Here is a 26,096-nt window from a genome sequence, read left to right on the forward strand (position 1 = left end):
TACTAAATAGACACTGAAAGAGCAGACATTCAGATTGCAAAGGCTCACTTAGCATTTCAGGTCGAATAAGCATCTCGTTTGCTCCCAGAACTGTGGAAGGGACATGCACTCTAGCAGGTGAATGTCTAATGCAGGGCCTGGCATGCTCTTCTTTCACGAGTGACGTGTGTGTGAGTGTATGTGTGTGTGTGTACACACGTGCACAAGACAACAGTGTTTGCAAATGCCCAGAAAGGGCCAACCATGGCTCCCAGCCCAGCGACCCCCAGAGCTCACAGAGGCTCTGGAGTGACAGGGGCTTCACAGGAGGTCTAGGACAGCTGCCGCCCCTTCCGCCCCAGCCTTTGGTGGTTCCATCAGCTGTCTCCTCTCCACGCCCTGGACAAGGGCCTGTCCTCTCAGGGAGTGAGGTACACCTGACACCTGTGGGAGTGTGGCCTTTCTGGAGGTGAGAACACGGGACCCGCAATCCGGGCTGCCTTTGCCAGGACTGTGCTCTGAGGATCTGGAATCCTTTCCTGAGTTTCTTTTCAGCCTTGGAAATTGAGATCCCTGGAAATTGTCCCAATGCCTTTGAAGTCCATACCACGGGGCTCGGTTATCAGAGACGTGGTGTTATAATAAAGTTTTTCTGGTACTTCCAGTAATAGATTCCCCCGGGGGTCATGTTACAGCAAAGCAGCAGGGTGTACCTGTCCCAGGCTTGGCTTCCAGAGATGCGATTAAGAGAAATGAGGAAACAGTGCCGCATGTTGTGGTACATAGTTCACATAATTATGTTTTATGGTCTTTCACTGTGTTGCATAACTTCACAAGAAATTAATTCCCTGTTCATTTTAATGCGATTAAAAAATCAAAATATTTGTTTTGACTGTTAATCTTGTAGAGTTATACAGCTACGATGGTATCCCTGGAGCTCACCCCTTCCTACCGCAGACGGCATGGGAGGCCCGCATCCAGGGAGTTGCCTGGGGTGATGCAGCTCTTAGTGGAAGAACAGCGCCACTGCCCTGGGGCCCTGGACTTTGATTTCTGTGCCTGTGCAATTGGAAACTCATTTTTATTGTCATTGCTGTTATCAGGCAGTGAATATGCTGTCAGCGGCTCAGTGGACACAGGATATTGTGAGCAGGGTTTTGTAGTCAGATAGACCAGGGGTCAAAACCTGGCGTTATCATTTGCTAGCTGTGGAGCCCTAAGTTCAAGCTTATCTATAAGGTGCTGTTAGCACCTCCTTGCAGAGCGGCTGTGGGGATTATGGATGGTGATGTCACACCCGGCATAGTGCGCGGTGCCGAGGAGGGCCTGGACGAATGGACCGTTCATGCTACTGGAACTGTTCGGTCCTACAGACCCAGGTCGGGCCCCCAGCTGAGGGATCCTGAAGGAATTTGGGTGTTAATCCCTGAGTGATCACTGGATGTCTTGGCAGGAGATTGCCGCTCTCCACTTCCTCAGCCAAAGCCCCTACGGGTAGTCGCTGGGGAGATAAAATGGAGCTCCTTTCACAGGGGATGGAACTCGGTGTGGAGGGAAGCAGAGATGGAGGCCCGTTTGCTGAATTCCGTTCTGTAAGTCACACCGACATAGAACACTTGAGGCCGGGCACACTTGCACTTTTATTTTATTTTATTTATTTTTTTCGTTAATCCTCATCTGAGAATATTTTCCCATTGATTTTTAGAGTGGAAAGGAAGGGAAGAGAAAAACATCGATGTGAGAGAGACACATCAATGGGTTGTCTCCAGCATGCGCCCCAGCCAGGGCCAGAGTTTGAGCCTGCAACCCAGATACATGCCCTTGACCAGAATTGTACCTGGCCGATAGAGTCCACAGGCCGACTCTATTCACTGAGCCGAACCTGCTAAGGCACACTTGAACTTTTAAACTGGCCAGGGTCCTCAGCCCGCTCCTCAGCTTCCTGGTGCCCCTCCCAACGGTGACACCCCACCCGTCTGCTGGCGTCTGTACAGACACTCCACAAATCTGTCTCCTGCTAGAATGCTACCCAGGGCAGGGTACATTTGCCCTGGCTCCCGCTCCCTTATAATGTCCAGAGCTGTCCCTGCTCAGACCTTAGGCAAGTCACCTAACTCTCTGAGACTTTCTTTTTCCACAACATTGGAAGGAGACAGTGCCTGTGAAACAGGACCAAACAGGCTAACGCACACAAAAGAGCTTCAGAAGCCGTCGGGTGTGGCCGGAATGATTTCCTTATGGTTAATTTATTTCACATGTCTTACCCTTCACAGAAAGCACCTTTCAGAAGTCAGTCTATCTGTGGGAATTCCCTCCTGTGGAGGGAGGTCAGTTCGGGGTCCAGTGGCTACTCCGCAGCACGTGCTCAGCCACTTGCTTCACCCATGCTTTGAAGCCGGCCTTGAGGACTGGTCAGGAAACGCTTAATTTCTGTTTTGTACAAGCTTGGATTCTGGACCTGCAGATCTTACTGAGATGCCCCTTAGGTATTGCTGTCACACCAGTTATTTATCCAGTCCGGTTTTTGCTTTTCTTGTCATGCATTTCTCTGGGAAAAAGAAAGCAACTAGAAACATTATTGATGATAGCTTCCCAAACTGACAAGGTGTCGCCTGACATTTTAATGAGGGCCAGTTTGGGCCGTGACCTCAGGACTCTGCTGATTCTCAGACGATGTTGATCTGATCCCAGACACTTGAAATGTCCAATCGAGAGGGCTCGTAGCACCTTTTGACAGAGAACTAAATATTCTGGAACCAAGCCACATGGCCATGAATTCGCCATGGGCCCAGTGGCACGTGGGATGAATGGCATAGCATTTGGGAGATGGAAAGAAACAACGTTTACCATAAAGAGCCTCCTACCCAAAGATAGACTCCTTGCTGGAGACCCATTTGCCAACCAAGACTTGGGGGTCCACATATCTGCCTAATTAGAACATAAACCCACAGAAGATACCAGTCTCTTCTCAACCGGAAGGTGAAGTTTTATACTAGTAGCTGGTTTAATGTTCTTACTATGAATGGTCATAGACTGCAGCCCTAGGTGACTGGGTTTCAGTATTTCACAACTCCAAATGCAGGTGATAGTCAAACTGTATCGAACTGGATTTGCCTTTTCTTTAATTCTGTGGGTGTGGCAGGTCCCAGAGGGCCTTGGTCATCTTGGTGACTCGTAGTGGTCCGAGCCCAGCTGCAGTGGCACAAAGCGCCAAAGAGTAGACCCGTTTTCTTCCTGGCCCTTCGACACACTAGAGAATTTTGTTTTCTTTACATTAAATATCTGATACCAACTTGCTCATGTTTTGGTGGCTTCTCACACAAGCAGAAGGCAGATTATAAAACAATTTGTCTCTTTTTGCTGTTTTCTGGTGGTTTTAATTTTGCACAAAGGAGAACTTAGAGCACACTTTGGGAGGTTAAATCAAGTGCTTGCTCTTGAGTGGTTCTGGAGCCGTCCTACCAAATGGTGAATTTGTTCAGTTTATCTTGCATTCTTCAAAGACAATTTCAAGAAGTTGTAACAGTTCACACGGGTGAGGTTGTTGAGTGATTATTTTTTTGCAACTGCATAAACAACTTTGACTGGAGGGACATTAAAACAGTCATTACAACTGTATTCCTTATGTTCAAAAAGTCCGGTAGAGACATGGAAGCTAAAATTAGATCCAAATAAAATTTCTAGAGATGAAAACTACAATGTGTGAGATGAAAAATACACTGGATGTGATTAAAGGCAGATTAGATATTGAAGAAAAGATTAGTGAATTTGAAGATATAGCAGTAGAAATTTATCCAAAATGAAACAGAAAGGATAAATTAAAAAGAAAGTGGAAAGAGCATGAGTGAGCTGTGGATAACTCAGGTGGCCTAATAATGTGTTAATTGGATTCCCTAAGGAAGGAAGAGTTAACATAATATTTGAAGAAATAATGACTGCACAGTTTTCAGATATTATGAAAACTATGAGCCCTTAAATCCAGAAAGCTCCATGAAGCCCAGCACAAGAAACATGGAGAAAACCAAGCCAAAGCACTTCACAATCCAAATTTCTCACAATCAGTAAAGTCGTAAAAGCAGCCAGAAACAGGCGGATGAGCAAACATGAGGGTGACGGCAGATTTATTGTCAGAAACCATGGGCGTGAGAACACAGTGGAGCACATCTTCAGAGTAAGTGGGGAGGGCGGGGCAGAGGAAGCAAACTGCCAACCAATGAGAATATTTCTCAAAACTGAGGGCCAAATAAAGCCTTCTTCAGACACACAGTGACTGAGAGACGTCGTCTTAGTTGAACGGCACTGTCAGAAACGTTGAAGGAACCCCTTTAGGGAGAAGGAAACACGGGCCTGCACAGAGGGATGAAGAGCGCTGGGCGCCATGACTACGTTGGCGACCGAGTTCCCCCTTATTATTTCAATGTCTTTATAGATAATTGACTATTTCAGCCAAAACAATAACCATGTAGGGTGGGATTTGTAACCTGTGTAACAGTCAAATGTGTATATTAAGAGAATAAAGACTGGAAAGAGGGAAGTGGAAATATGTGGTTATAAATGTGTTATACTATATGTGAAATGATTTAATAGCATGTGAAGAGACTGTGTTAAGTGAAACCCTGAAAGCAGCCACTGACAGGCTCGAGACTTCAATAAATAGAACAAGTGGATGGATGGTCAGTAAGGATAGAGGAACCTTGGAACAACACCATTGATTTGCAAAGAAAATATATTTATTTCACTATTTCTTTCAAATATATTCTTACTGTACAGCCCTCCGATTGTGCTTGTTGGTATTTTACCTAATTGAGATGAAACTATGTCAATACAAAGACCTGCGCACAAACGTTTGTAGCAGCTTATTCATAATTGCCCCAACTTGGGAGCAATGGAGATGCCTTTGACTAGATTAATGGGTAAATGGATTATTATTTAGCAAGAAAAAGAGATGCACTACCAGGCCGCAGAAGGACAGGGAGGGGCCTTATATCAGTATTCTAAGTGAAGGAAGCCAGTCTGAAAAGGTTATAGACTGCATGATTGCAGCTGCATGACATTCTGGGAAAGGCAAAACTACAGAGACAATAGAAAAATTAGTGGTCGCCAGGAGGAGGGGATGGAAGGGATGTCTTAGGGCAGTGAATCTATTGTGTACAGCACAGTAATGGTGGACACTTGACATTATTAAAACATTTGTCAAAGCTCATGGAACTGCACAACACAGAGTGAACCTGAACGAAAACTATGGACTTGAGTTGGTAAATAAATAAAAACAACAATAACAAAAATATGGAAACATTGAAAAAACATATAGTTTGTTACATGCCAATCTTACCCCAATAACGCTGTTAAAACCTATCAAATTGGCTGAGCTGCACCTTCTGTGGCAAAGTGGCAACCTCTGAGCTCGCAGGTAGGTCCTGCGGTTTTGCCCCCTTGTGCATGGAAGCGGCCTCTCCTTCCCGCATCGTACAGCCGCCTCCCGTGGCCTCTGCAGCCGGAGGGACTGTCGCTTTTAGTCTCAAAACGATGCACGTGAGGCTTCGGGTCATTTTCTGATGTTTTTAGTGTGTCTGACCCCCTCTCTGTAGTGGCATCCACTTTGAAAATCAGCAACTAATGACGGGTGTTACTTGGGAGGCCAAAGGCCTGCATTCTGATTCCCGTGGTGCCGATAACTGATCTTCAGGTTTGGGGCAAGTCTCTTGCTTCACCATGGCAGACCTCAGCTCCTTCGTCTGCACAGTGGGTGGGTTTTCCTGCGACTCTGTCTGGTCCCTTCCAATTTCTGTCGGTAGTAAGCCTTGTCTCACTTTTATATGGAGGGGGATGTGTGGGATGTGTGTCTACTGCATCCCAGGGCACTTGGCGCAGCAGCCCTATTGCAGGTAGGGGCACCGGAGACCCTCCACACAGTCCCTCTGCCTCCGGTTGTGGGTGGAACCCTGAGTCCAACTTGCTCCAGGCCGAGTGCCCAGGGCTGGGGTCAGGCTGTAGCTGCTGCCCTCAGCATTGTTCTTTTTTCAGCCTTTCATACATCCCAGCCCTGAAATCTCTCTTGGCTGAGAGAACCTCCTCCATCTGCAAAAAAAATGCCCACATAGCAAAGTTCTGGGTGTTTTCTTAGCCCAGAACTGAGAGGTGGTCCATGGTGTGATGGTGAACCCAAACGCTAAGGCTGAGAGTTGGACGATTTTTCTAGTAACTGAGCCTCCTGAGAGCATCTGAACATGTTTTATGTTTGATTGGGTAAGTTTACATTTTGAGATAGAAAATATCCTTTAGCTGGTCTTGTTCCACGAGCCTAACTTTCCTTTAAAATTCTTTAAGGACCTTGGGATGTAATTGACTGAGAAGCTCTGTTTGGTCTGAACGGGGTCACGGTGATCAAGTCCTCAGACTGGATATCAAAATCGAACGGTGCTTTGAGTACGGCCAGGGGCCTCGTTCCTCTGTAACTTTACGGATGCTCTTTGTGATGTTCCATTTGTCCGAGAGCAGGACAGAGGATCTGCTTCTCTGACCGCTCGTGGGCTCCTGCGGCCACTTCCTCAACCTCTAGAGCAACAGTTTAAAAATTAAGCCCCATGAAAAGCAACTCACCCAGTGTTTGTGTTTGATCTTTTTCTTAGGACTTTGTTTAGAGAAGTTGCCTGTTTCCTCTTCTACCAGTAACCTCCACGCGGACCGGGAACAGGAGGTCATCACCTGCTACGAGAAAGCGGGGGACATCGCGCTCCTGTACCTCCAAGAGATAGAAAGGGTGAGTGAGGCCCGGGCATTTGTTCCAGTGGATACTTAAAAAAAATCAAATCAAATCAAATTGTGGAGGACTGTGGTCAACCTCGGGAAAGCCCTCGGCTTGTCCGCTTCTGGGCGCGAGGCTTTCCTTACTCTCCCTGACGCCGAGGCGAATCTGGTGGCGACCGTGGCGTCTCGTGAGCATGGACGGGTCAGTGCTGGGAGGCACTTGAACACGCTCTGAGCAGAAGTGACGGTGTGCCTCTGTTCAGTCCCTTCCACCCTGAAGCTGGCTATTATGTCCGTTCTCCTTCACAAAGTGGGTGGATCTTCACGTGTCCTTGGTGGACTCTGAACCAGCACCATGTACATCTGGGTTTGGGAGGCTTTACCTCGAAGGCTCTGCCGGAGGTCTGCTGGGGACTCTCAGCCGACCTGTTCGGAGCAGGTGTGTATCCCCTGAGACCATCGGGGACGGCTTCTCCTCAGAGTCCCTGGTTTGCCTGTCGTGTGGGGAATGGAGACCAGCAGCTAACAGGGGGACACCTGACCAGGGAGTGAGTGTGCAAGAGACCCCGAGCCCACGCCCTCGGGCAGGAGGCATTGGAGCAGGATGGGCCAGGGACGAGTCGCTTCTTGTTTGGAAGGATCTCTGTCGCTGGCTCTGCTCGTGCCTAAGCTCCTTCACTTCTCAGCCTCAACATCCCCATCTGTAAAAGGAGCATAATAATGGCTCCTACTTCACGGTGTTCTTGTGGGGATTGTGAAAGGTCATGTAAATAAGGCACTTAGCCCAGGATTCTTGAATGAATGTCGCTTGTTTTTACTAAACTCTGCCCCTAGCAGAGCTTTCTGGGGTCTAACTAAGGCTCAACACGGGTGTTCCCCCTTCAGACCCCGAGATGTATCCTGCGAGGTATTTTGAAATGATTAGAAATCCTCTGAGTCTTTGAAAATAACCATGATCTTGTTTCCCATCATTTTCATAGGTCCTCTGTCTCCGTGAGGATTAGAATAGAGAGGGACAACCAAGTCAGGGTTCGTTCTTGTTATTTTATAAGTGTACAGACTGGAAGTGATTTCTTCATAAATAATGTGTGTGATGAGGATCAGAATTGCCTTGTAGGAGGCGGGGAGAGGAGGTGGAAGCACAAGAGAGGAGGGGGGAGGGCGGTGGAGTGACGTTTGGCCTGGCCTCCACCAGAATGGACTCTCAGCCACGGTTCGGCACATCTGGGAATTCAGGAAGACCTCTGGCCATCTTGCCAAAGTGTTCTATCCCAAGGCTGCTATGAGGAAGGGTTTTGTTTGTTTGTTTGTTATTCGAAAGTTACGATTGGTCTTTAGAGAAATGACCATGCAGCTTGCTTTCAAAGTCACATGGTTTTCCCTGCCTGCCTTCTCGAGAGCCGGGCTCCCGGCAGGAAAACTGCTGACCCGGCTGATCCGTTCTTGTGGGCCCCACAGCCCTCGCCTCTCCGGGCCCTCATTTTGCACCGTCTTTGTCCAGCGGCTTCCCAGCCCTATCCTGGAGGGGCTGCCTTCTCGGGCCGGGAGGAAGGAGGTTCATCTGTTACTCGATTCTTCCATGGCGTGGGAATTGGCAAGTCGGGATGTACTTCCTGTCTTGTTCGTTTATAACTACCTGCTCACCACTGGACTCATAGGATATAAAATAATTTTTTGATGGGTTTTGGGGAAATGGTGATCATAGGACGTTAGGTTTTGAGAAGAAAATGCCCAGAAAGGGAGAGCCCAAGGGCACAGAGGAATTTGGGGCCAAAGCTAGAATTAGAACTAGCTTTTTCTTTACCTAATTCAGCACTTACTCGCTTCCCTGTCCCAGGCTACTGTGGTTTCCCACACCCTTATATATAGAAAACGCTCACCAAGTATTTGGCCAGGCGAACCCTGGCTCTTAGTAGCGTGGGGGAGCAGCCTGGGCCCAGAGTCCAGTCTCAGGGTGTGTAAACGACTTTCACGTTTCTGGCTCGATTTTCCAGTCTGAGTTTTCCTTCCTGGGAAAGCACTTTGAGCCTCCCCAGACCCAGCAAGTCGAGAGAGTAGCAACGAGAGAGGTTGAGTGAACCAGACATCTGTTTTGACCGTAGTGGGTGCTCCAGAAGCGACCTGTTGATGGATGAGAAGTCTAGGGGAGAAATGACCTTCCTTCCGTAAGTGACCTTCGGGCTTAGTGAAAGTTCAAGGGTTTTTATGAGACAAGACAATGAGGATACCTGCTTGGACTTAAAAAAATTTTTTGAACTTAAATGACTTGAGAATTATGCAAAATTGAAAACAGAAATTTCAAGGAAATAGCATCTGAGGGAAGTCCAGGACTGGGGCAGGCTTGGGCGAGTAGTGCTTTGATTTTCTGGGTAGGCAGCTCTTGTAAGTAGAAAACGCCACATGCTCTGTTCCTGTGTTGGTTCTGCCGGGCCAAGGCAGTCCGTCACTCAGTGATTTCCCCTCATTTCCCAGCTATTCTGTAGTGAAGAAACTTCTATTTGCCAGGACCTTGGGCATTTTCCTTATCAGTTGGCTCTTAACTGCATGCACTGGCAAGAATAAAATTGGGGGAGAACCTTTGAGGACAGGTGGAACATTGTGGCCAGACTTTTCCGTGTGGGAACACTGGGTTGTACTTCCCAGGCAGCTCTATTCTCCGAGCTTCCCTAAAAGTGGCTATGTCCAGTGATGTTGGACGTGTTTGCTCCCTGAAGGTGGGGACTCTTCAGGGAGGGGCTGATCTTGGCTTCCCCTGGAGCTAACTTAAGCTGTGAGAGGCAGCGGAGCACAGCGGCCAAGCGACTGCTGGTATTGGGATCTTAGCCGTGGAACTTGGGCAAGTTACTCAGCCTCTCTGTACAGTCTCAGAATCCCCATTAGTAAAATAGCAATAATAATTGCTAGACTGTTGCTGTGAGGATAAAATGATTTCACTCATGTTCTTCCCAGTAAGTACATGGTCAGCACACAGTAAATGTTAGTTTCCTTGTCACTCTCTGTTCCTGTGTCACCTGGCAGTGGAATCTGTCCTAATCTTAGGAGATTTCAGATATTTAGGTAAAAATCTGGAGTATTATAAACACACTGTTTTATTTAAAATGTTAAAAAAATTTTAAGGGAATGTTAATGGGAAAAAATTACTTTTTCTTTTTAAAAAATATATATATTTATTGATTTCAGAGAGGAAGGGGAGAGGGAGAGAGAGATAGAAATACCAGTGATGAGAGAGAATGATTGATCAGCTGCCTCCTGCATGCCCCACACTGGGGATGGAGCCCAAAACCCGGGCATGTGCCCTGACTGGGAATCGAACCATGGCCTCCTAGTTCATAGGTTGACGCTCAACCATTGAACACCGCCTTTCTTTTTTGTGTGTGGAAGATAATGGGACAACATTCTGCCTGGAGTCCCTATGTGATATCTGGGTTCTGGACCTCTGTTCACCCCTGACTGTTTGACCTTGGTCCAGTCACTGAGTCTAGCTTTCCATTTTCATGGTGGGTCTGATACTGCCTGACTAGTCTGAGGCTAGAGAACTCGTGAGTCTGTGTGTCTTTAGCTGGGATGCAAGGAGCTTCCCACATGTTATTCTCTGCCCCCCCCGTTCCTGATGTGGAGGCAGAGCCAAGGAAAATGTGAATACACAAAAAAGCCTTGGGCATTAAATATTTGTTCAGTATTGTCCTTGTTATTTTAGGGTTACAGAGACATCTACTAATATTTTTCTCTGATAATTTGTTCTCTAAAGGGGAGTAAAAAATAGCTCTAAAATTGTGTACATAAAATAATTTAATCAAACAAATTGAATTAGAGCAGATAGAATTAGAAAGGACACAGGATGGCCTTGATTCATTTACCTTCAGGTGGTGGCATCATGCCAACAGCAAATCATGTTATTTGCCCCGCCAGGAGCTTCTGCTGGTGCAGTGACAGGAATAAAGATGACTTCATCCTTGACTCTCCTAGCGCGAGCCTTGCGTTTGGCAAATGAAATCATGCTGTCCTTGTCCTTTGCAAGCATCAGCCCACCAGCTGGTGCTCCTTCTCGAGCAGAGGCTGTGCCAGGGTGGAACCCTACCTTCTGCTGACAGTTCATTCCTTCACACCCTTCAGCAAAGGAGTTGCTGCTAAATTACGGGACGTCCACAGACCTGCTTTGGGCTGTTTCAGTGCTGGGGTTTTGAAAGAAACAACTGGACCCCAATGTTGTAGGGTCCGGCCCAGATTTCCTCTGCTCACCAAGGAGTCGCCCAGCGGTCAGCAGGGTCGTTATTATGCTGTGGTTATTATGTCCTCCCTCGGGAAGAATGTGCAGTGACACAGCTGAGGTGTTGGATTCGGAACTGGATTAGACTAAAGTTACTGTGTCTTGAATTCAAACCAGATGTCCTGGGACAAGTGCTCAGTGCAGCCGTGAGAAAGGCAGGGCGTGACTCTGGAGGTCCACGTGGCTGTGCTGTTGGCTTTCAAATGGGAGACGATAGGAAAGGACAGAGTCTTCCTTCCCGTCCCCTTTCCCGTCCCTGCCTTTTCACTCAAGCCGCAGCAGCGGGTCACAGCTCAAAGCTAAGGCAGCGTATCTGCGTGAACACTGCCTTCGGAGAAGGTCAGGAATGACGGGCAGCCGTGTGCTCGGACTTGGAGGCTGCCGTCTGAGTAGCTGGAGAGGAGGCTGCCACATCCTTAAAGCTGACTTAGAAAAGTCTGGAAAAGTTTCATTTTAATTTTTATATATGCTCAGTCAGTCTTTGCCTTCATAATTGTATAGCATTAAAGTATTTTTAACCTGTGTTTTTTCACTCAACATTTATATCAGGACCTGGAAGTGTTTTCAAGTTGTATCATAGTTGTATCACAGGGTGGGGTCTATGGTATAATGAACTTACTGTCAGGTGTAACCTCTGGTTGGGAATAATGCTGCGCTGGGAACTTCCTTCAGATGGCGCTGTCCTTTGCTTCACATTGTTTCTTACCGGCAGGTCTCCAGAAGTGGGGTTACGTTTTAACATTTTCGTTACTGCATACTGTGCCCACTTGCTCTCTACAAGTCAGGCTAAGCTCCGCTACCCTTTGGCAGTGCAAGAGGGGAGTGGCTTTGTGCAATCTTGACAGGCTTGCTGTATGAAAGTTATTTTGCTGATTTGCTAGGTGAAAATGGCCCTTGCAGTTTTAGTTTTTGCATTTCTTGGACTATCAGACAGGTTGAATTATTTTCATGTATTTGTTCACTAGCTGTCTTTTTTTTTCTTTTTTATTACAACACTAGTGGCCCGGTACACAGATTCATGCACATTGAAAGGAAATTAATTAGAAGAAATATTTTAATATCGCTATTCGCCCTTTCTCTATAATAGAAGTGTCAACCAAATTCACGATCGACAATGACAGATTGAAACACACGTGTGCAATTGGCGCCAGCGAGAGCTTTATATGTATCGCGCATGTGCAAGTCAATGTTTATTTTTAAATTGCCAGTGCGTGTCATATGTACCTGCTGGTCGGTCGGTTGGATGAACGGCTGGTCAGCCACGTAGCCTTTTATATAAACAGATTATAAGAAGGTGCTATGAAGTATGAGATATGAATACTGTATCTTAATTTCCTCATCTTTACTGTGAATCAATAGATACTGTATAAAGTTGAAATACGTAGATAAAAGAATCACCTACTTTCTCTCATCTCTTTCCCTGCACATGCGCACACACACACACACACACGTACACACACAATATGAGATATTTTAAACTTTAGAGAGACCTCTTATGAACTATGTGGAAGAAAAACACATTTTTCTTTAAAGTTGAGTGATTACTTTGGCCACACTTTAGTTTCTTCTATCAATTTTCATTAAAATTAAATGTAATGGTTTAAATTTGAACATAGACAGAACACAACCTCAGTTTCTGAAAAATGATTTTTATCTTTCTCTCCTGATAACAGAGATATCTGGACTATTATTCAATCAGTGCTAACTGGTTATGTCTGTGGTAGAATTTTGAGATGATTTAAAATTTTATACTATACTGGATTGTTTTTGCTTTAAAATACTCATGGCATTCTTTGACATTAACAACTATCCTCAAAAGCCCATGAAGGATCATTTTTAAAGGTGTCAGAGCTGGACCTCCACGTGGAAGTAGTTGGATATATGAGTCTGGAATTCAGAGGGCAAGTCTGCATTAGAGATGATAAATGTGGGAGTTGGCAGCATGTAGCTGATTTTGAAGCTCAGAGGAATGCATGGAGTCATCTTGAGAGAGACTTAAGGGAGAAGGGACAAGTGCTCAGGTCCCCACTGTGTGCATCTCCATCACGGGAGGAGGAAGGGTGGAGGAGGGGCCTGCATTCGAGCCAAAAACACCCATGCTTTTTGAGGTGGGAGGAACGCCTACCTGTTAGCACTTGCAGACGTCGTGAAGCAGCCGGGCAGTTTTGATAAGATGCTGGGATGCAGTTCAAATTCAGGGGTTGCCCACTGGATTTCATTCCAGGACATATTGTCCATTTGGGTACCTCCTACTTTTCTTTTCCCCAAACCTTGCAAGTTAGAGAACTAGCAGTTGCTTTAACTCCACTTGGAGAATAAGTTCAAGACCTCTAGAATATTTGGGGGTTTGACTAACATCTGGGTCTTCAAAGAGCTCCTGACTTCCAGTAGATGTGGTCAGTGTGTTTAGAGAGCACTTGTATAGATTTTTAAAAAATACCTTTTTATTGATTTCAGAGAGGAAGGAAGAGGGAGAGAGAGATAGAAACAATGATGAGAGAGAATCATCGATCGGCTGCCTCCTGCACCCCTCGCCCCCTACTAGGGATGGAGCCCGTAACCCGGGCATGTGCCCCGACTGGAATCGAACTGTGACCTCCTGGTTCATAGGTCGATGCTTAGCCACTGAGAAACACCAGCTGAGCGTATAGATTTTTAATGAGCCACAGTGGCTTCTGTTGGATGAGTACTGTATTGGCTTGTGAGTTTAAAGAGAGTGGCCTCTGTGTACATTGCTATGACCCACTCAACTTATAATGCTGTCTCCTGATTAGTAGGGAGTCTTTCCTGCAAGGCTACAAACTTAAGCTTTGAAAGCCTCCTTATCTGTTGACAAGAGGTCAAGTGCAGGAGACTTGATGCTTAGGTTGTTTTTCTCAACTTGCCCCTCGAGAACAGCCAACTGCTGCTCAGCCCACAGGCCTCACTTTGGGAGCCTGGAGAGTTTGCCTTCCCCGGTTACCTTTAGGCCAGTGCCAGTCACAGCACTTCTCAGCCCTTTCTGAGCTCGTCAAGCTCATGTGAGGCTGAAGCTGCATCTGCCAGCCAGTGAGTGACCTCGGCCTCTGGTGGGTGATGACTGTTTCTGGCCGTTGCTGGGACCTGCTTCTGTGTCATTCAGCCTCTCTGTCAACAGCCTGGCATTCAGAGCCACTCCGGCTCTAATGCTTCTCCTGGCACCAGGCACGCATCAGCGTCCTTCACGCCTCAGTCCCCAGTGCCAGGAGGGCCACACCTGTCCCCAGGTTGCTTGGTTGCCTCCTGTCTCACAGTCATTTTCTCTGTTTTCCTGATCCTGGCACATCTGCACCAGGGCCTTTGCACAGATGTTTGCAAAAACGTTGCGTTTTCCAGTTGTGCACTGCATTTAGCGATAGGGTTTGAAGGAAGTAGACTTGGATGTGCATCTGATTAGTTTTCCGATTTTCTCCCCTTCTAGGTAATACTTACTAATATTCAAAACAGAAGCCCTAAGCCTGGCCCTGCTCCCCACGATCAAGAACTAGGTTTTTTCCTAGAAACAGGACTTCAGAGAGCCCATGTCCTCTATTTCAAAAATGGGTAAGCCTTCTTTATTTTTTAATCAAGGTCCTCAAGAAGGAGAGTAGAAAGCCTTATAATGCTGTCTTCAGTTTAGTTATTATAACAAAACTATTTAAAATATGAACTATAATTGGAATTTTTTTTTAAAAAAAGAATGAAAATAGGCTCTTTTTTTCTCTCCTCACCTGGCTCTCTCAGTTTCCCATGAGATTTGAAGGTGGGGGGAGAGGATGGGGGGCACCTGTGTGAGTCTGGGTCACAAGTGTGGAGCACCAAGCTCAGAGGGGGATCTGATGGGAGCCGTGCTTCATGCTGTCTTCCCAACAGGGGACCGGGACTGCACAGCCCCCTCCCCGCCCTTCCTTAGGGAAAAGGGAATGAGCTGGAAACCCTGGCACACAGGATCATCTTCCTCAGAATGGCTGATCAGTTCAGAGAATCCAATTTGCCAGGTCTCTGACGGTTTTCTTTTTTAAAATATGTCTTTATTGATTTTAGATAGATGAAGGGAGAAGGGAAAAGAGATAGAAATATCAATGAGAGAGAAACATGGATGGCTGACTCCTGCACGCCCCCTACCGGGGATCAAGCCCACAACGGGGCATGTGCCCTGACCAGGAATCGAACCCTGATCACCTGGTTTCTAGGTCAGCGCTCAAACACTGAGCCACACTGGCCAGACTCAGACAGTTTTTATGAAAGTGAGCGTGGCTGTGATGCCACACAAGAACGTTTTCTACCTGAGCTGCCTTTGAAGAGGGTCTGAGAGCCTGAATGTAAGGGAGAGAGCTCTCTAATGCACTTGATGTTTCTTTTCTTTTCTGTGTTGCTCTTATGAGAAATGCCATGATTCTGTTCCAAATCTCTTCAGCTGTCCCTTGTTTTGACATTGTGCTGCAGGATAGATGTGCATGAAGACCAACAGTAGGTATCGGTTCCTCTGTAGCTCCTGCTGGGCTGTGCATGGAGGCCCAGAGGCCTGTTCCCTTCCTCTAGGATGAGTCCCAGCCTCTGGATACATGAACAATGGAGTTGCTCCCTCTTCATTGTTACGAGCTTCAAACCTTGGGGCGCAGCTCGTGGAAGTGGGATTCCATCTTCCTCGTGGCCCAGAGCCACACACATCCAATTCCCACTGGCCTATTTCCCGGAGCCTGTTAAACTGTGGGCAAGGCCTGCTGTGCTCTGAGGGCCACTGGCTCAGATTGGCAAAGTCCACACCAGACACCCCAAGGTTTGGAATGGCTTGGTGGCTTTGGCACTAAGATGTGCTCAAATTGGATCTCATCTGCCATTGATTGAGATCGTCTGAGCGATGGTGCATGCCCTCTAAGCTGAGTTTTGCTGTTTTACTAGTAGATAGAGGGAGAAGGGAGGGAATGTGGAATTTTTTTTTCTAGTGGTCTGTTTTTTCTCCATTTTCACAATAAATGGTGGTCATCACAGAGGACCCCCCCCCCCCCCCCCCCCCAACCAATACCCACCCTCCCTCTAACCTGTGAGCTGTGTGGTGGAAACGCAATTTCCCGGGGGCTCTCCGGGGAGCCACACCCACCCCTTCCATCGAAGATGCTTTGTGTGAGGTTGATCAGGATGGGCCAGGTAACACGTTTTCATCTCCGAAGGCTGTTTGTTGAGGAGCAGCAGGGCCGCTGGGCTCTGACCTCCTGCCATGAGACACGGCTGCCCGCTGAGCCCAGCTGAAGAGTAATGAGGATGAGAGGTGTGTTATTTATCACAAGATGATGGGTTACATGCCGGGAATTGCTTACTGGCTCATTTCTCATTTTACCCAAGTTCAAGGGGATTCCCACTGATGTGGCCAAAGTTAAGGGACTGCTCAACTTGGAAGGCTTTGCTTCTCTTTTCTTGTCCTTGCCCTTCTCTCTGGGCTCTGAGACCCATTGCGATGGCATTGGGCCAGCCACTCCACAGTGTGCCTGCGAGTGTAGTGTTCGGAAGGCTGGGCTGTGCAGCAGTGACGAGGGGTTACTTTTGGGGGAGGTGGAGGCCAAGGCCAGTTTCGAGACCACAAAATATTCACGGAAGGAGAGGAATCTGTGGAAAGTTTTGGTCAAGCCAAGTGCCATCAGGGTTCCTCAGGGCCCAAGGGCCACACCGGGGGTCACTTGTCAGTGGCCGCCTACAGGCAGCATCCCTGAGAGCAGAGGCAGATGGGGCAGCTGCTGTCCCTGCACCCCGGTGCCTCCCCTGGCTCCATCTCCTGATATGTCTGCTCCATGCTTTCTCGAACCCTTTTTGATTTTCTGCACTTTAAAAATGGGCATCTGGGAGCATGTCATGGACAGGGTCTGACTGATTCTCAGGGACAGGGAAATGCATTAGACAAGAGTTTTGCCATAAGAGACAGAAATGGATAAAGCACATCTGTTTCTTTAAAAATATACTTAAAGATATTCAGTTTTTTGGTTGTCATCCCCGAGAATTTAAGGAGTTATAGTAATCACTTTTATTCTTTCATAATTCCCCGTCTTTTTCAAGAGTGAGCACCAAACTAGTGACCTTGAGTCTCCTTCAGAGAAAACCTGATCCCTGGACCAGTTCCTAATCCCTAACCCCTCCTAATCCCTCAGACCCCAGGGATGCTTTTGTGTACCAAGTACTTGGCCTTCATCGTCCTTGCTCCTCGTGGTGGCATCTCGTTCATGTCCTTTGCCACCTTTGAGGTCGGCAGTATAAGTAGCATGGCCCCTGTTTTACACACGCGACCTGGCTGCGGGTTCAGTCTGTTTAGCACTGCACCCCTGCGGTCACTCCATGTGGAGGGGCTTGGTTGGACCCTCAGACAGTGGCTTTGTCCAGCGCCTGCCTTCTGTGAGGGAGCGCTTGAGCCCTGGTGCGAGACCCGCCCAGGGGATGGTTCCCAGCCTCCGCTGATTGGTGTTTTCTTGCCAACTTTCCCTCATGTCTCATCTCCATGCCACAGATCACCTGTTTCTCCTTCTTTCCTCTCCTGGTCCCTCTGCTCCCCCTTTTCCTCACCCTCTCTTCCCTTCCTCTCAGCTCCGGACCCCTTTCTGGTTGCTGTCCACCCTGGTGTCCGGGGCGGGGCTGACTTGGAACACACTCACATCTGCTTCACAGCTGTGTCTCTTCTCCCTCCGGGTGGCAGCGGCAGGCCTATTAAGGATGAAAAAAAAAAAATCCTGCTCAGGCTCTGCAGAGGGTGAAGTCAGAGAGCCGTAGCCTCAGAGGACCAGGTCGGCTGCCTCCGAGGGTTCTCGAATTGCCTCGCCCACGGCAGGCACTGGGCTCAGGCAGCAAGGGCCCGGGGCCAGAGGCCTGGGTTTGGAACCAGCCCTCCTCACCAGGCATCCGTTTCTTTATCTGCGAAATAGGGCTAACCCCACCTACTTTAGAGCTGTGGCGAGGCACAAATAAGAAAACACATGTGGAAACACCGGGAGGCATCAGGCAAACAGCAAGTGGTCAATGGTAATTTCCCATGTTGACGGTGCCCGCTGACCTTCCAGGGGGCGTGGGACCAGGTGAAGGTCAGGTTGCAGCGGAAGCGGAAGCTCGCGAAGCAGGCACCCGTCACTCATTGCATTGCTGAGCCTCGCACTACCAGTGTTCAAGGAGCCGCACTTGTTTAGGCGGCTGGTTTAAGCGGGCGCTGCTGATGATGCGTTAACAGTTAGGGTAACACCTAATAACAGTATTTCAGAGGGGGCTGACTGGGCTGATGCAGCCTGAGAAGGAGAAATGTCACACACACACACACACACACACACACACACACACACACACACATACACACCCCTGAGTCTTTGCAGCCAGAATTGCCAGAGAAGCGTGGGTCTGGGAGGCCACTTACTTCCTGCGAGTCTTGATCTCAGTGTCACTTTCTTGAGGGCCCTGCCGAGCACCTCATGTAAGCAGGTGCCCTCTGTTACCCGCTCTCACTGCACACATTCCTTTCCCAGTACTGACTACGATTCATAATTCTGTACATTGGTTTACTGGTTCATTATCTGTCTCCTTTACTAAACTATCTCCTCCATGAGAACCTGGGTTATGTTCCTTAAATTCACCAATGTAGTACCAAGCACAGTTCTTGGCAGGTAGCCACACTCAATCAATACTTGTTGGACGACTGAGCAAACCTACTATGTGCCAGGTCCTGTGCTGAGAGGCTTACATACCCTGCAGGGTATAAGGAGGCCAGTCTGCTTGGAGTGAAGGTTTATGTAGAAGTCTGTGGATTTCTTGAGACTTGGTTAGATGGAGTGGGGCCAAGGAGAGGACCGGATTTGGAAATGGGGCTATCAAGGATTTGCCATTGGATGTGTTATGCTTGAGATGCCTATGAGACGTATAGCTGAATGGAATTGTCAACTAGGATGATGTATGAGCACAGAGGGAAGGTTGGAGCTTGAGTTATAAATCAGGAGTTTCATCACATTGGACTGGATGAAATCAATGAGGGACAGAGTGTAGTGAGGGAAGCAAAGACTGCCCAGGACCCAGCAATAGTTGGATGTTGAATAAAGGGGAGGAACTTGTGGAGGGGCTGCCTGAGGTCAGAGGGACGCCATGAGGGTGTGTCCCGGGAAAGCCTACAGGGGAGGACGTGCTGGGAGAAGGAAGGGACCATGTCTGTGTTGAATGGTGCTGTGATATTAATAAGGGCAAAGACCAGAGCATTGGAGTGGATAACATGGAAGGCATGTGACCTCGGATAGACTTTTGGTGGATGGTTTAAGAGCAGAAGCCAGGTTGGGGAAAGAGAAGAGCAAATGAAACAGGAGGAAGTGGTGGCATTTGTAGGTAAGTCATTTTCAATAAATGTTACTTCCTTTTCCATTTTAATTTCTAAGGTAGAGTTCCTGCTGGAGGGATAGATGGTGGGAGACTGAAAACCAGGTTAAGGAATAGAGAATTTATCCTCCAGGTGTGGAGAGGCTAGTGGATCATGAGGCTGGGATATCAGGAAGGGCCCAGAATGGGGTGGTTCATTGGGCAGGAGTCCAGTGCCAGCAGTCATCTGTACCCTTTCAGTTGGCCGTGGCTCATTTTACTTATTTTTTTTTTGGCTAGTGGTGACATTCCGACCTGAGCAGTTGACTGAGAGGAAGATGGGGGTGATGGAGGATGTGTGGAGAGGGAGAGGGAGGGCCAGGGAGAGAGTCCGTGTAAGGGGACGACTTCCTTTACTGCAGCAGCGCAGGAGGGAAGCTCATTGAGCAAGCTGAGCCTTGCAACTGGCCAGCCAGGGCCACTGTGGTGAGGCCACATGTCACCCAGGCAGTCATGTGTCCTGAAGACGCTGATCAGTGTAGCTTCCTGTGCTAAGCACTTCACGTTTCCCTACTCAGGGAAATGTTTGTAATAGCTGAAAACCAGGAGCTCAAATGTATGAAAGCACATTTGTTTTAGTTGCTTCCCTTTATAGATGAGGAATCAGGTCCAGAGGAATCAATGACATTCAATAGTCATTCGGTAATTTTTTAAAAAGTCTCTTTATTCCCTTGTGCTTTTTAAAAAATGAACAGTAGCTATTTATTCCCTTTAAAAAATGTTTTTATTGATTTTAGAGAGAGGAAGGGAGAGGGAGCGAGAAACATCATTGATGAGAGAGAATCATTGATTGGCTACCCCTTACGTGCCCCCTACTGGGGATCGAGCCTGCAACCCAGGCATATACCCTACTGGCAATCAAACCATGACCTCCTAGTTCATGGGTTGACACTCAAACCACAGAGCCACACCAGCCGGGCTCATTCAATAAATTTTTATCAAGAATCTCCCTAGTTACACTGTTCTAAGTGAACAAGTCAGACAGTCCCTGCCCTTACGGGGTTGACATCTTGGTTGGGGAAATAGTCAATAAACAAGGCAATAGGATTTACTCAGGGCCACACCACTGGTGGGTGCAGAGCTGGGACCTGCACATCCGCTGACACCCAGTTCAAGTTCTAACCACCCAGACCACATTGCCCACACTCAGTACTCTCTTCTAAAAATGGAGTACTAGGTAGCACGGCTCCAAGAAGTGCATTCCACTTAGAGAATAAGAACTTTTAAAAGCCAGTCCAGATGTAATTATTTATGTCAGAAAAAGTGTCAGCCAATTTCCTCTGGTTTGTTTAAATGTATATTGGTCTGGCTCATCCCTTAATGCCACCAGAACTTTAGTATGGAAACAAAGGAATCTTTGTCAATGTTAATTCTGGATCTCCAAGACCACTTCCGGGATGAACCATGGGGCCAGGTAATAGCTTTCAGGGCACTTCGTAAGTGCCAGCACGTAGTGAGGGTTCAGAGTCCTGTGCCATCTGGAAGCGTTGTCAGTGTTCAGGAAGGTGGGTGGCTCCGTGATGGTCTGTCCTTGGCTTCAGCAGAAGCACGGGGAGGCCATTCTAGGCTCCCCAAGTGCAGGGGCGGGATGGGCGGGGCGGGCATCTGTGTACTCCATTGTGTGCGCCCTACCGGAAGTTCAGTTTCCTTTAGCAAATAGTTGACCCCCTTTATCCACTCTGGTGCCCCCCAGGGTCATTTTTTAACATAAGCAATGTTGCCTAGTAACATAATTGACATTATATCTTTATTAGGTTTCCAGGGAAACAGAATTGGAAAGTTAACCTAAGGTCAAATTCTCAAGCAGAAGAGGAAAGGAACTTGTTAACCCTTTGTCCTCATTGTATTTTTTCTTGATATAACTTGTTTACTGTCTGTCTCCAATCACTGGAATATAAGTTCCACTGGGGTAGGAATTTGTCTGTTTTATTTGGGGAGGGATCTGTATCTAGAGCAGTGTCTGGTGTACAGTTGGACATGAATGAATGAATGAATGAACAAACGAACGAACTCATTTTCAGCTGAGATGGCTGTGGCTCACAGATGCCTAGCAGTGTGTTTTCTTTAAGCGTAGTTAATGCAACATACATGTATTGAAAGCTAGATATGTTTATCGAACTCTGTGCTAGGTCCTGGGATGTAAGGATGGACAGAACCACCTGACTGGCTTCATGGGGCCTGCTGCTCTGATTGCTGCTTCTTGGTGGGAAAGAGGGAGGATGTCACTGACCATCTAGGTCTTCTTGCATATGATGTCCTTGTGTGAAAAGGGGGTGAAGGGGGCCAGGTGTCAAATGATTTCCTTGATCTCAGGAACAAATAGCTTTTCTGGGTCATAGGGACCTCTGTTTTGTGCCCTGTCTCTGAGATTGGGGAGAAGGGGTATTTACAGTGATGGTGGCTTTATTATAAGAAACTCCTTACGCAGGCCCTGGCAGACTCGTTCATTTCTAGAAGCCCCTGGTGTGGCTTCAGCATACCACATACACATCTGGATGGAATTCCGGAGTTCCCACCACAGGAAAGAGAATTATTGTCTTCTGTGGGTTAGTTGTTTCAGAACATTTGCTCCCAGGGCCTCCCAGACCCACATTTGAAAAAGAATATGTGACTCTTGGAGTTGAACCCTTCACGGGCTGAATGAAATTGCACAGAGAAGCACAGGAGAGTGTTTTAGCGTGGCCTCTGTAGGCAGCCCCGCAAGGGCAGGCATTGAAATGACACGTGTGTGTGGGGAAAGAGGAATTCACATCCTGTCTGGACAGAAGGAAGCCAGGCTCACCCTCTCTGACTGTTGGGAGCTTTCTGGGTAATTTGGTAATGTCTGTGCTGCAGAGCAGGCCATGCTGTTGCTGCCCAGGAGGGAGTGTGGGACTTTATTCTGGCTCAAGGTTAACCTACTTCTTCCCTCCCCTGGTTTAGGTGTCAAATGCATTAATATTTTACATGAGGGAAGGTGGGGGTGGAGGCCCCAGCTCTTTTTACTTCCTACCTATTTCTTTTTAAATCATTGTTTTTCTCTCCTTCTTTTTTCTTCTTTTTTTTCTTTTTTGCAGAGGTATTTTTAGTCAACTCTTAGAGAGATTAAGCTACAGCCCAGAAAATGACTGAGACATCTTTGGAGAATTTCTTACTTTTTTTTTTTAGGAAACACTAGAACCTTCTATTGATAATGAGAGGGGCCATACATATTCTTACAAATACCTGCCTTTGTATTTGTGTAGCAATGTCTGCCATTGATCTGAACACCAACCAATAAGGAAATCTGTGATGAAAATGTATGTTCTCATATCAAAGTCCTGCATTAAATTACAAGATTTAAAAAAATTAATGAATTTCTTTTTTCAATTGATGTTTGGATTTTCCACCTTCTCTACTTTAGGTTTGAATTTTGACTTCTTATTCACAAGTGACTTTGGTGCTAATTCTCTAGGCCCAGCACCAACACACTGTAGCTCTCCTCGGCTGCTCGCTCTGCGTCCTCGCTCGGGTCCTTGCTCTGGTCCTGGCTCTGCTGGCAGGCGCTGGGTTGGTGGGCGTGGTAGCTGGTTCTCCTTTGAATCTGGCAGAAGAGCATCCGAAGCAGCCGTCTCTGCATGTTGTAAACAAGCCACTAAAATATCACGACGAATCCAATGCTGTGTTTCTTCCAAAAAAATACCCAGAAAAACATTAGCCAGACTTGGTAAAATCTCTGAATACAGATTTTTTTTTTCAAGAAAGATGCAGTTTTATTGCTTTCCAAGTACATTTTGAGCTAGTTAAGAAGGAAAACAATTGCCTACTCAATTCCACGAATGTTCGTTGAGAGTCTGCTAGGGGACAGTCACTAGGGTGTGCTCTGGAGGCACGAGATGAATATCAATATTCTTTGAGCTCATGGGGAAGACAAGAACGCCAACAGTACGTGTAACACCTGGTGAAAAGCACCAGCGTGAAGGATGGGAGGGGGAAGAAGGCGGGGAGGAAGGAGGAAAAAGCTGCTTGTCTGGGTGAGTTCAAGTGTTTTAGAATTGACATTTGAACTTGGTCTTTGAGGGAGGGGTAAGATTTCCCCTTCTTAGGGAGGATTGGGGGACAGGAGGTAGTCATGGTTGAATGCTAGGTCTCCCAGACCAGATACACTTTATAAGCTCTTGAGAGCACTGGCTCTGGATCCACCTGCCTGGGTTTGAATCCTCCCTCTTGCATTTACTGTGACATTGGCCAGTTATTTAATCTCTCTGTGTTTCAGTTTTCTCACTTGTAAACTGGGGATAAGAATAGAACCTACTTCATAGTGTTGTTAGTGGATTAAGTGACTTAGTAATTATAGTGTGTTTGGACAGTGTCTGGCACAAAGTAAGCATTATATATGGGCTCGACAAGTAAGTGAAGGGTTTGTCAGCTCCCTGATGGGAAGGTAAGAATTGGCAACTGAAATCTGGGAAGATGATAACAGCAGTGGTGGCATTTGAATCTCCTCATATATCCACATAAAAAAGACACAGTAACCAGATAGGAAAACCAAAACCCATGAACAACATTTACAACAAAACTAGATGACAGGGTATACTCATGAATCCCTAAGGACAAGCTGATGGGGACAAATTACCAACAGCTACAGGCTAGCATGTAATTTGCATTTGTGTGGGTGAGAGCAGAAGGAAGCAATGGGGCATCTGATGGACCAGAGAACAGGAGACCCTAAAATAGCCAACAAGTATTTATTGGAGAGCGCCTCTAGCCAATTTGAGATTAGCAGCCGAAAATGGGAAGTAAGGTCTGTGGGGTGGGAGCAGCCTGGCCCTTCTGACCCAGTAGGGCTCTTTCCTGGGACTGGGCCCCACAGCGAGGGGAAACTGCTGAGAGTGGAATGAAAATGGACCAAGAAGAGACAAAAGAAGGAAAAGGTAGACATAAAAATGGGGGAAGGGGCAATAGCCAGGAATTATCAGAAAGCAAGCTGATATATATTTTAGCAGCTTTATTCAGGTATACTTTCTATAGCACAAATGTTATAAATATACAGTTTGTTTTTTAATATATATATTGATTTCAGAGAGGAAGGGAGAGGGAGAGAGAGATAGAAACATCAATGATGAGAGAGAATCATTGATTGGCTGCCTTCTGCACGCCCCCCACAGGACATTGAGCCCCCAACCTGTGCATGTGCCCTGACTGGGACTAGAACCATGACCTCCCGGTTCACAGGTCAATGCTCAACCACTGAGCCACACCAGCTGGGCTACAGTTTAATAGTTTTAAATAAATTTATACAGCAGTGCAATCATCTGCACAATTCAGCTTTACAACATTTCCATCATCCTAAAGAGTTCTTCAAGCCTATTTGCAATCAGTCCCCACTCCTACCCCCAGTGCCAGGCAACTGCTTAGCTATTATTTGTCTCTATAGATTGGCCTTTTCTAAAAATTTTACATAAATGGAATCATAGAATATCTAGTAGGCCTTTATGTCTTTTTTTTTTTGGTCTTTTTCTGGTGTCAGGAGTGGGATCTGAGTCCTTTATGTCTTGCATCTTCAGCTTAGTATAATGTTTTTGAGGTTCACCCACATTGTAGCATGTACCCATAGGCCCCTCCTTTTTGTTAGTTATTCCGTTGTATGGATATGCTATATTTTGTTTGTTCACTCACCAGTTGATGAGCATTTGGATTGTTTCTACTTTGGGGCTCTCGTGAAGAAGGCTGCTATGAACATTTGCATACAAATTTTTCCGCAGATGTATGTTTTCATTTCCCTTGGATAGATTCATAGGAATGGAATGGATGGGTCATCTGATAAGTCCATGTTTAACTTTTTAAGAAACTGCCAAACTGTTCTCCAAAGTGGCTGCACCACATTACATTTCCACTAGCAGTATCTGAGAGTCCCAGTTTCCTTCCATTCTCTTCAGCTCTTGGTATTGCCAGCTTTTAACTTAGAGCTAGTCTAGTGGGTTTATAGCTTTAATTTGCATTTCCCTAATGATTAATGTTGTCCAGCAGCTTTTCCTGTCCCTGTTATCTATTCTTATATCTTCTGTGGTGAAATAGCTGTCTGACTATTTTGCCCTGTTTTCATTTGGGTTGTTATTATTAGGATACACATTCTTTATCAGATATAGCATTTGTAAATATTTTCTGCCAGTCTGTGGTTTGTGTTCAACTTTAGTGATGTCATTTAAAGAGGAAAAGTTAATTTTAATGAAATTCAATTTTTCAGTTTTTCTATTTATGGATTATCCTTTTGGTGTCATATCTAAGACATTTTCACCTAATCTAAAACCACAAAGATTTTCTCCCATGTTTTATTTTACAAGTTTTATAGTTTTTACTTTTACATATAGATCTTTGATCTATTTTGAGTTAATATGCATGTGGTATGGGATAAGAGTCTGAGTTAAATTTTTTTGCATTTGAATATTCATTTGTCTAAGCACCATTTGTTAAAAAGTCTTCTCCTTTCCTATAAAATTGCCTTGACACATTAATAAAAAATAACTAATTGAACATAAATGTAGAGGTTTATTTCTGGAGTGCCTATTTTGTTTCATTGATTTATATGTCTATCCTTAAGCCAATACCACACTGGCTTGAATATATAACTTTATAGCAGGCTTTAAAAATATATAGAGTAAGTCTTCTAACTTCATTCTTTTTCAAAATTATTTTGGTTATTTTCAGTCCTTGATATTTTTATATACATTTTAGAATCATCTTGTCTATTTCTACCAAAAAAAAAAAAAGCTGCCAGGAT

The 26,096-nt window shown here is 46.3% G+C and overlaps 1 protein-coding gene across 6 annotated transcripts in view; it reads left to right on the forward strand.

The window, feature by feature from the left end:
* The window catches only part of TTC7B (tetratricopeptide repeat domain 7B), a 191,992-nt gene that overhangs the window by 35,441 nt on the left and 130,455 nt on the right, over positions 1-26,096 (forward strand). For 3 of the 6 annotated variants that reach the window (XM_070414930.1, XM_070414946.1, XM_070414963.1), the window contains exons 4-6: positions 6,609-6,739; positions 14,433-14,554; positions 15,437-15,460. In XM_070414930.1, the coding sequence (XP_070271031.1) occupies positions 6,609-6,739; positions 14,433-14,554; positions 15,437-15,460 (277 nt within the window). The remainder of the gene's footprint in view (positions 1-6,608; positions 6,740-14,432; positions 14,555-15,436; positions 15,461-26,096) is intronic. The other 3 variants (XM_070414938.1, XM_070414954.1, XM_070414973.1) reach the window with 1 other exon arrangement.

The sequence above is a fragment of the Myotis yumanensis genome, unplaced genomic scaffold (genome assembly GCF_028538775.1).
Source record: "Myotis yumanensis isolate MYYU_CA2020_CCGP unplaced genomic scaffold, mMyoYum1.0.hap1 SCAF_1, whole genome shotgun sequence".
Classification (NCBI taxonomy): Eukaryota; Metazoa; Chordata; class Mammalia; order Chiroptera; family Vespertilionidae; genus Myotis; species Myotis yumanensis.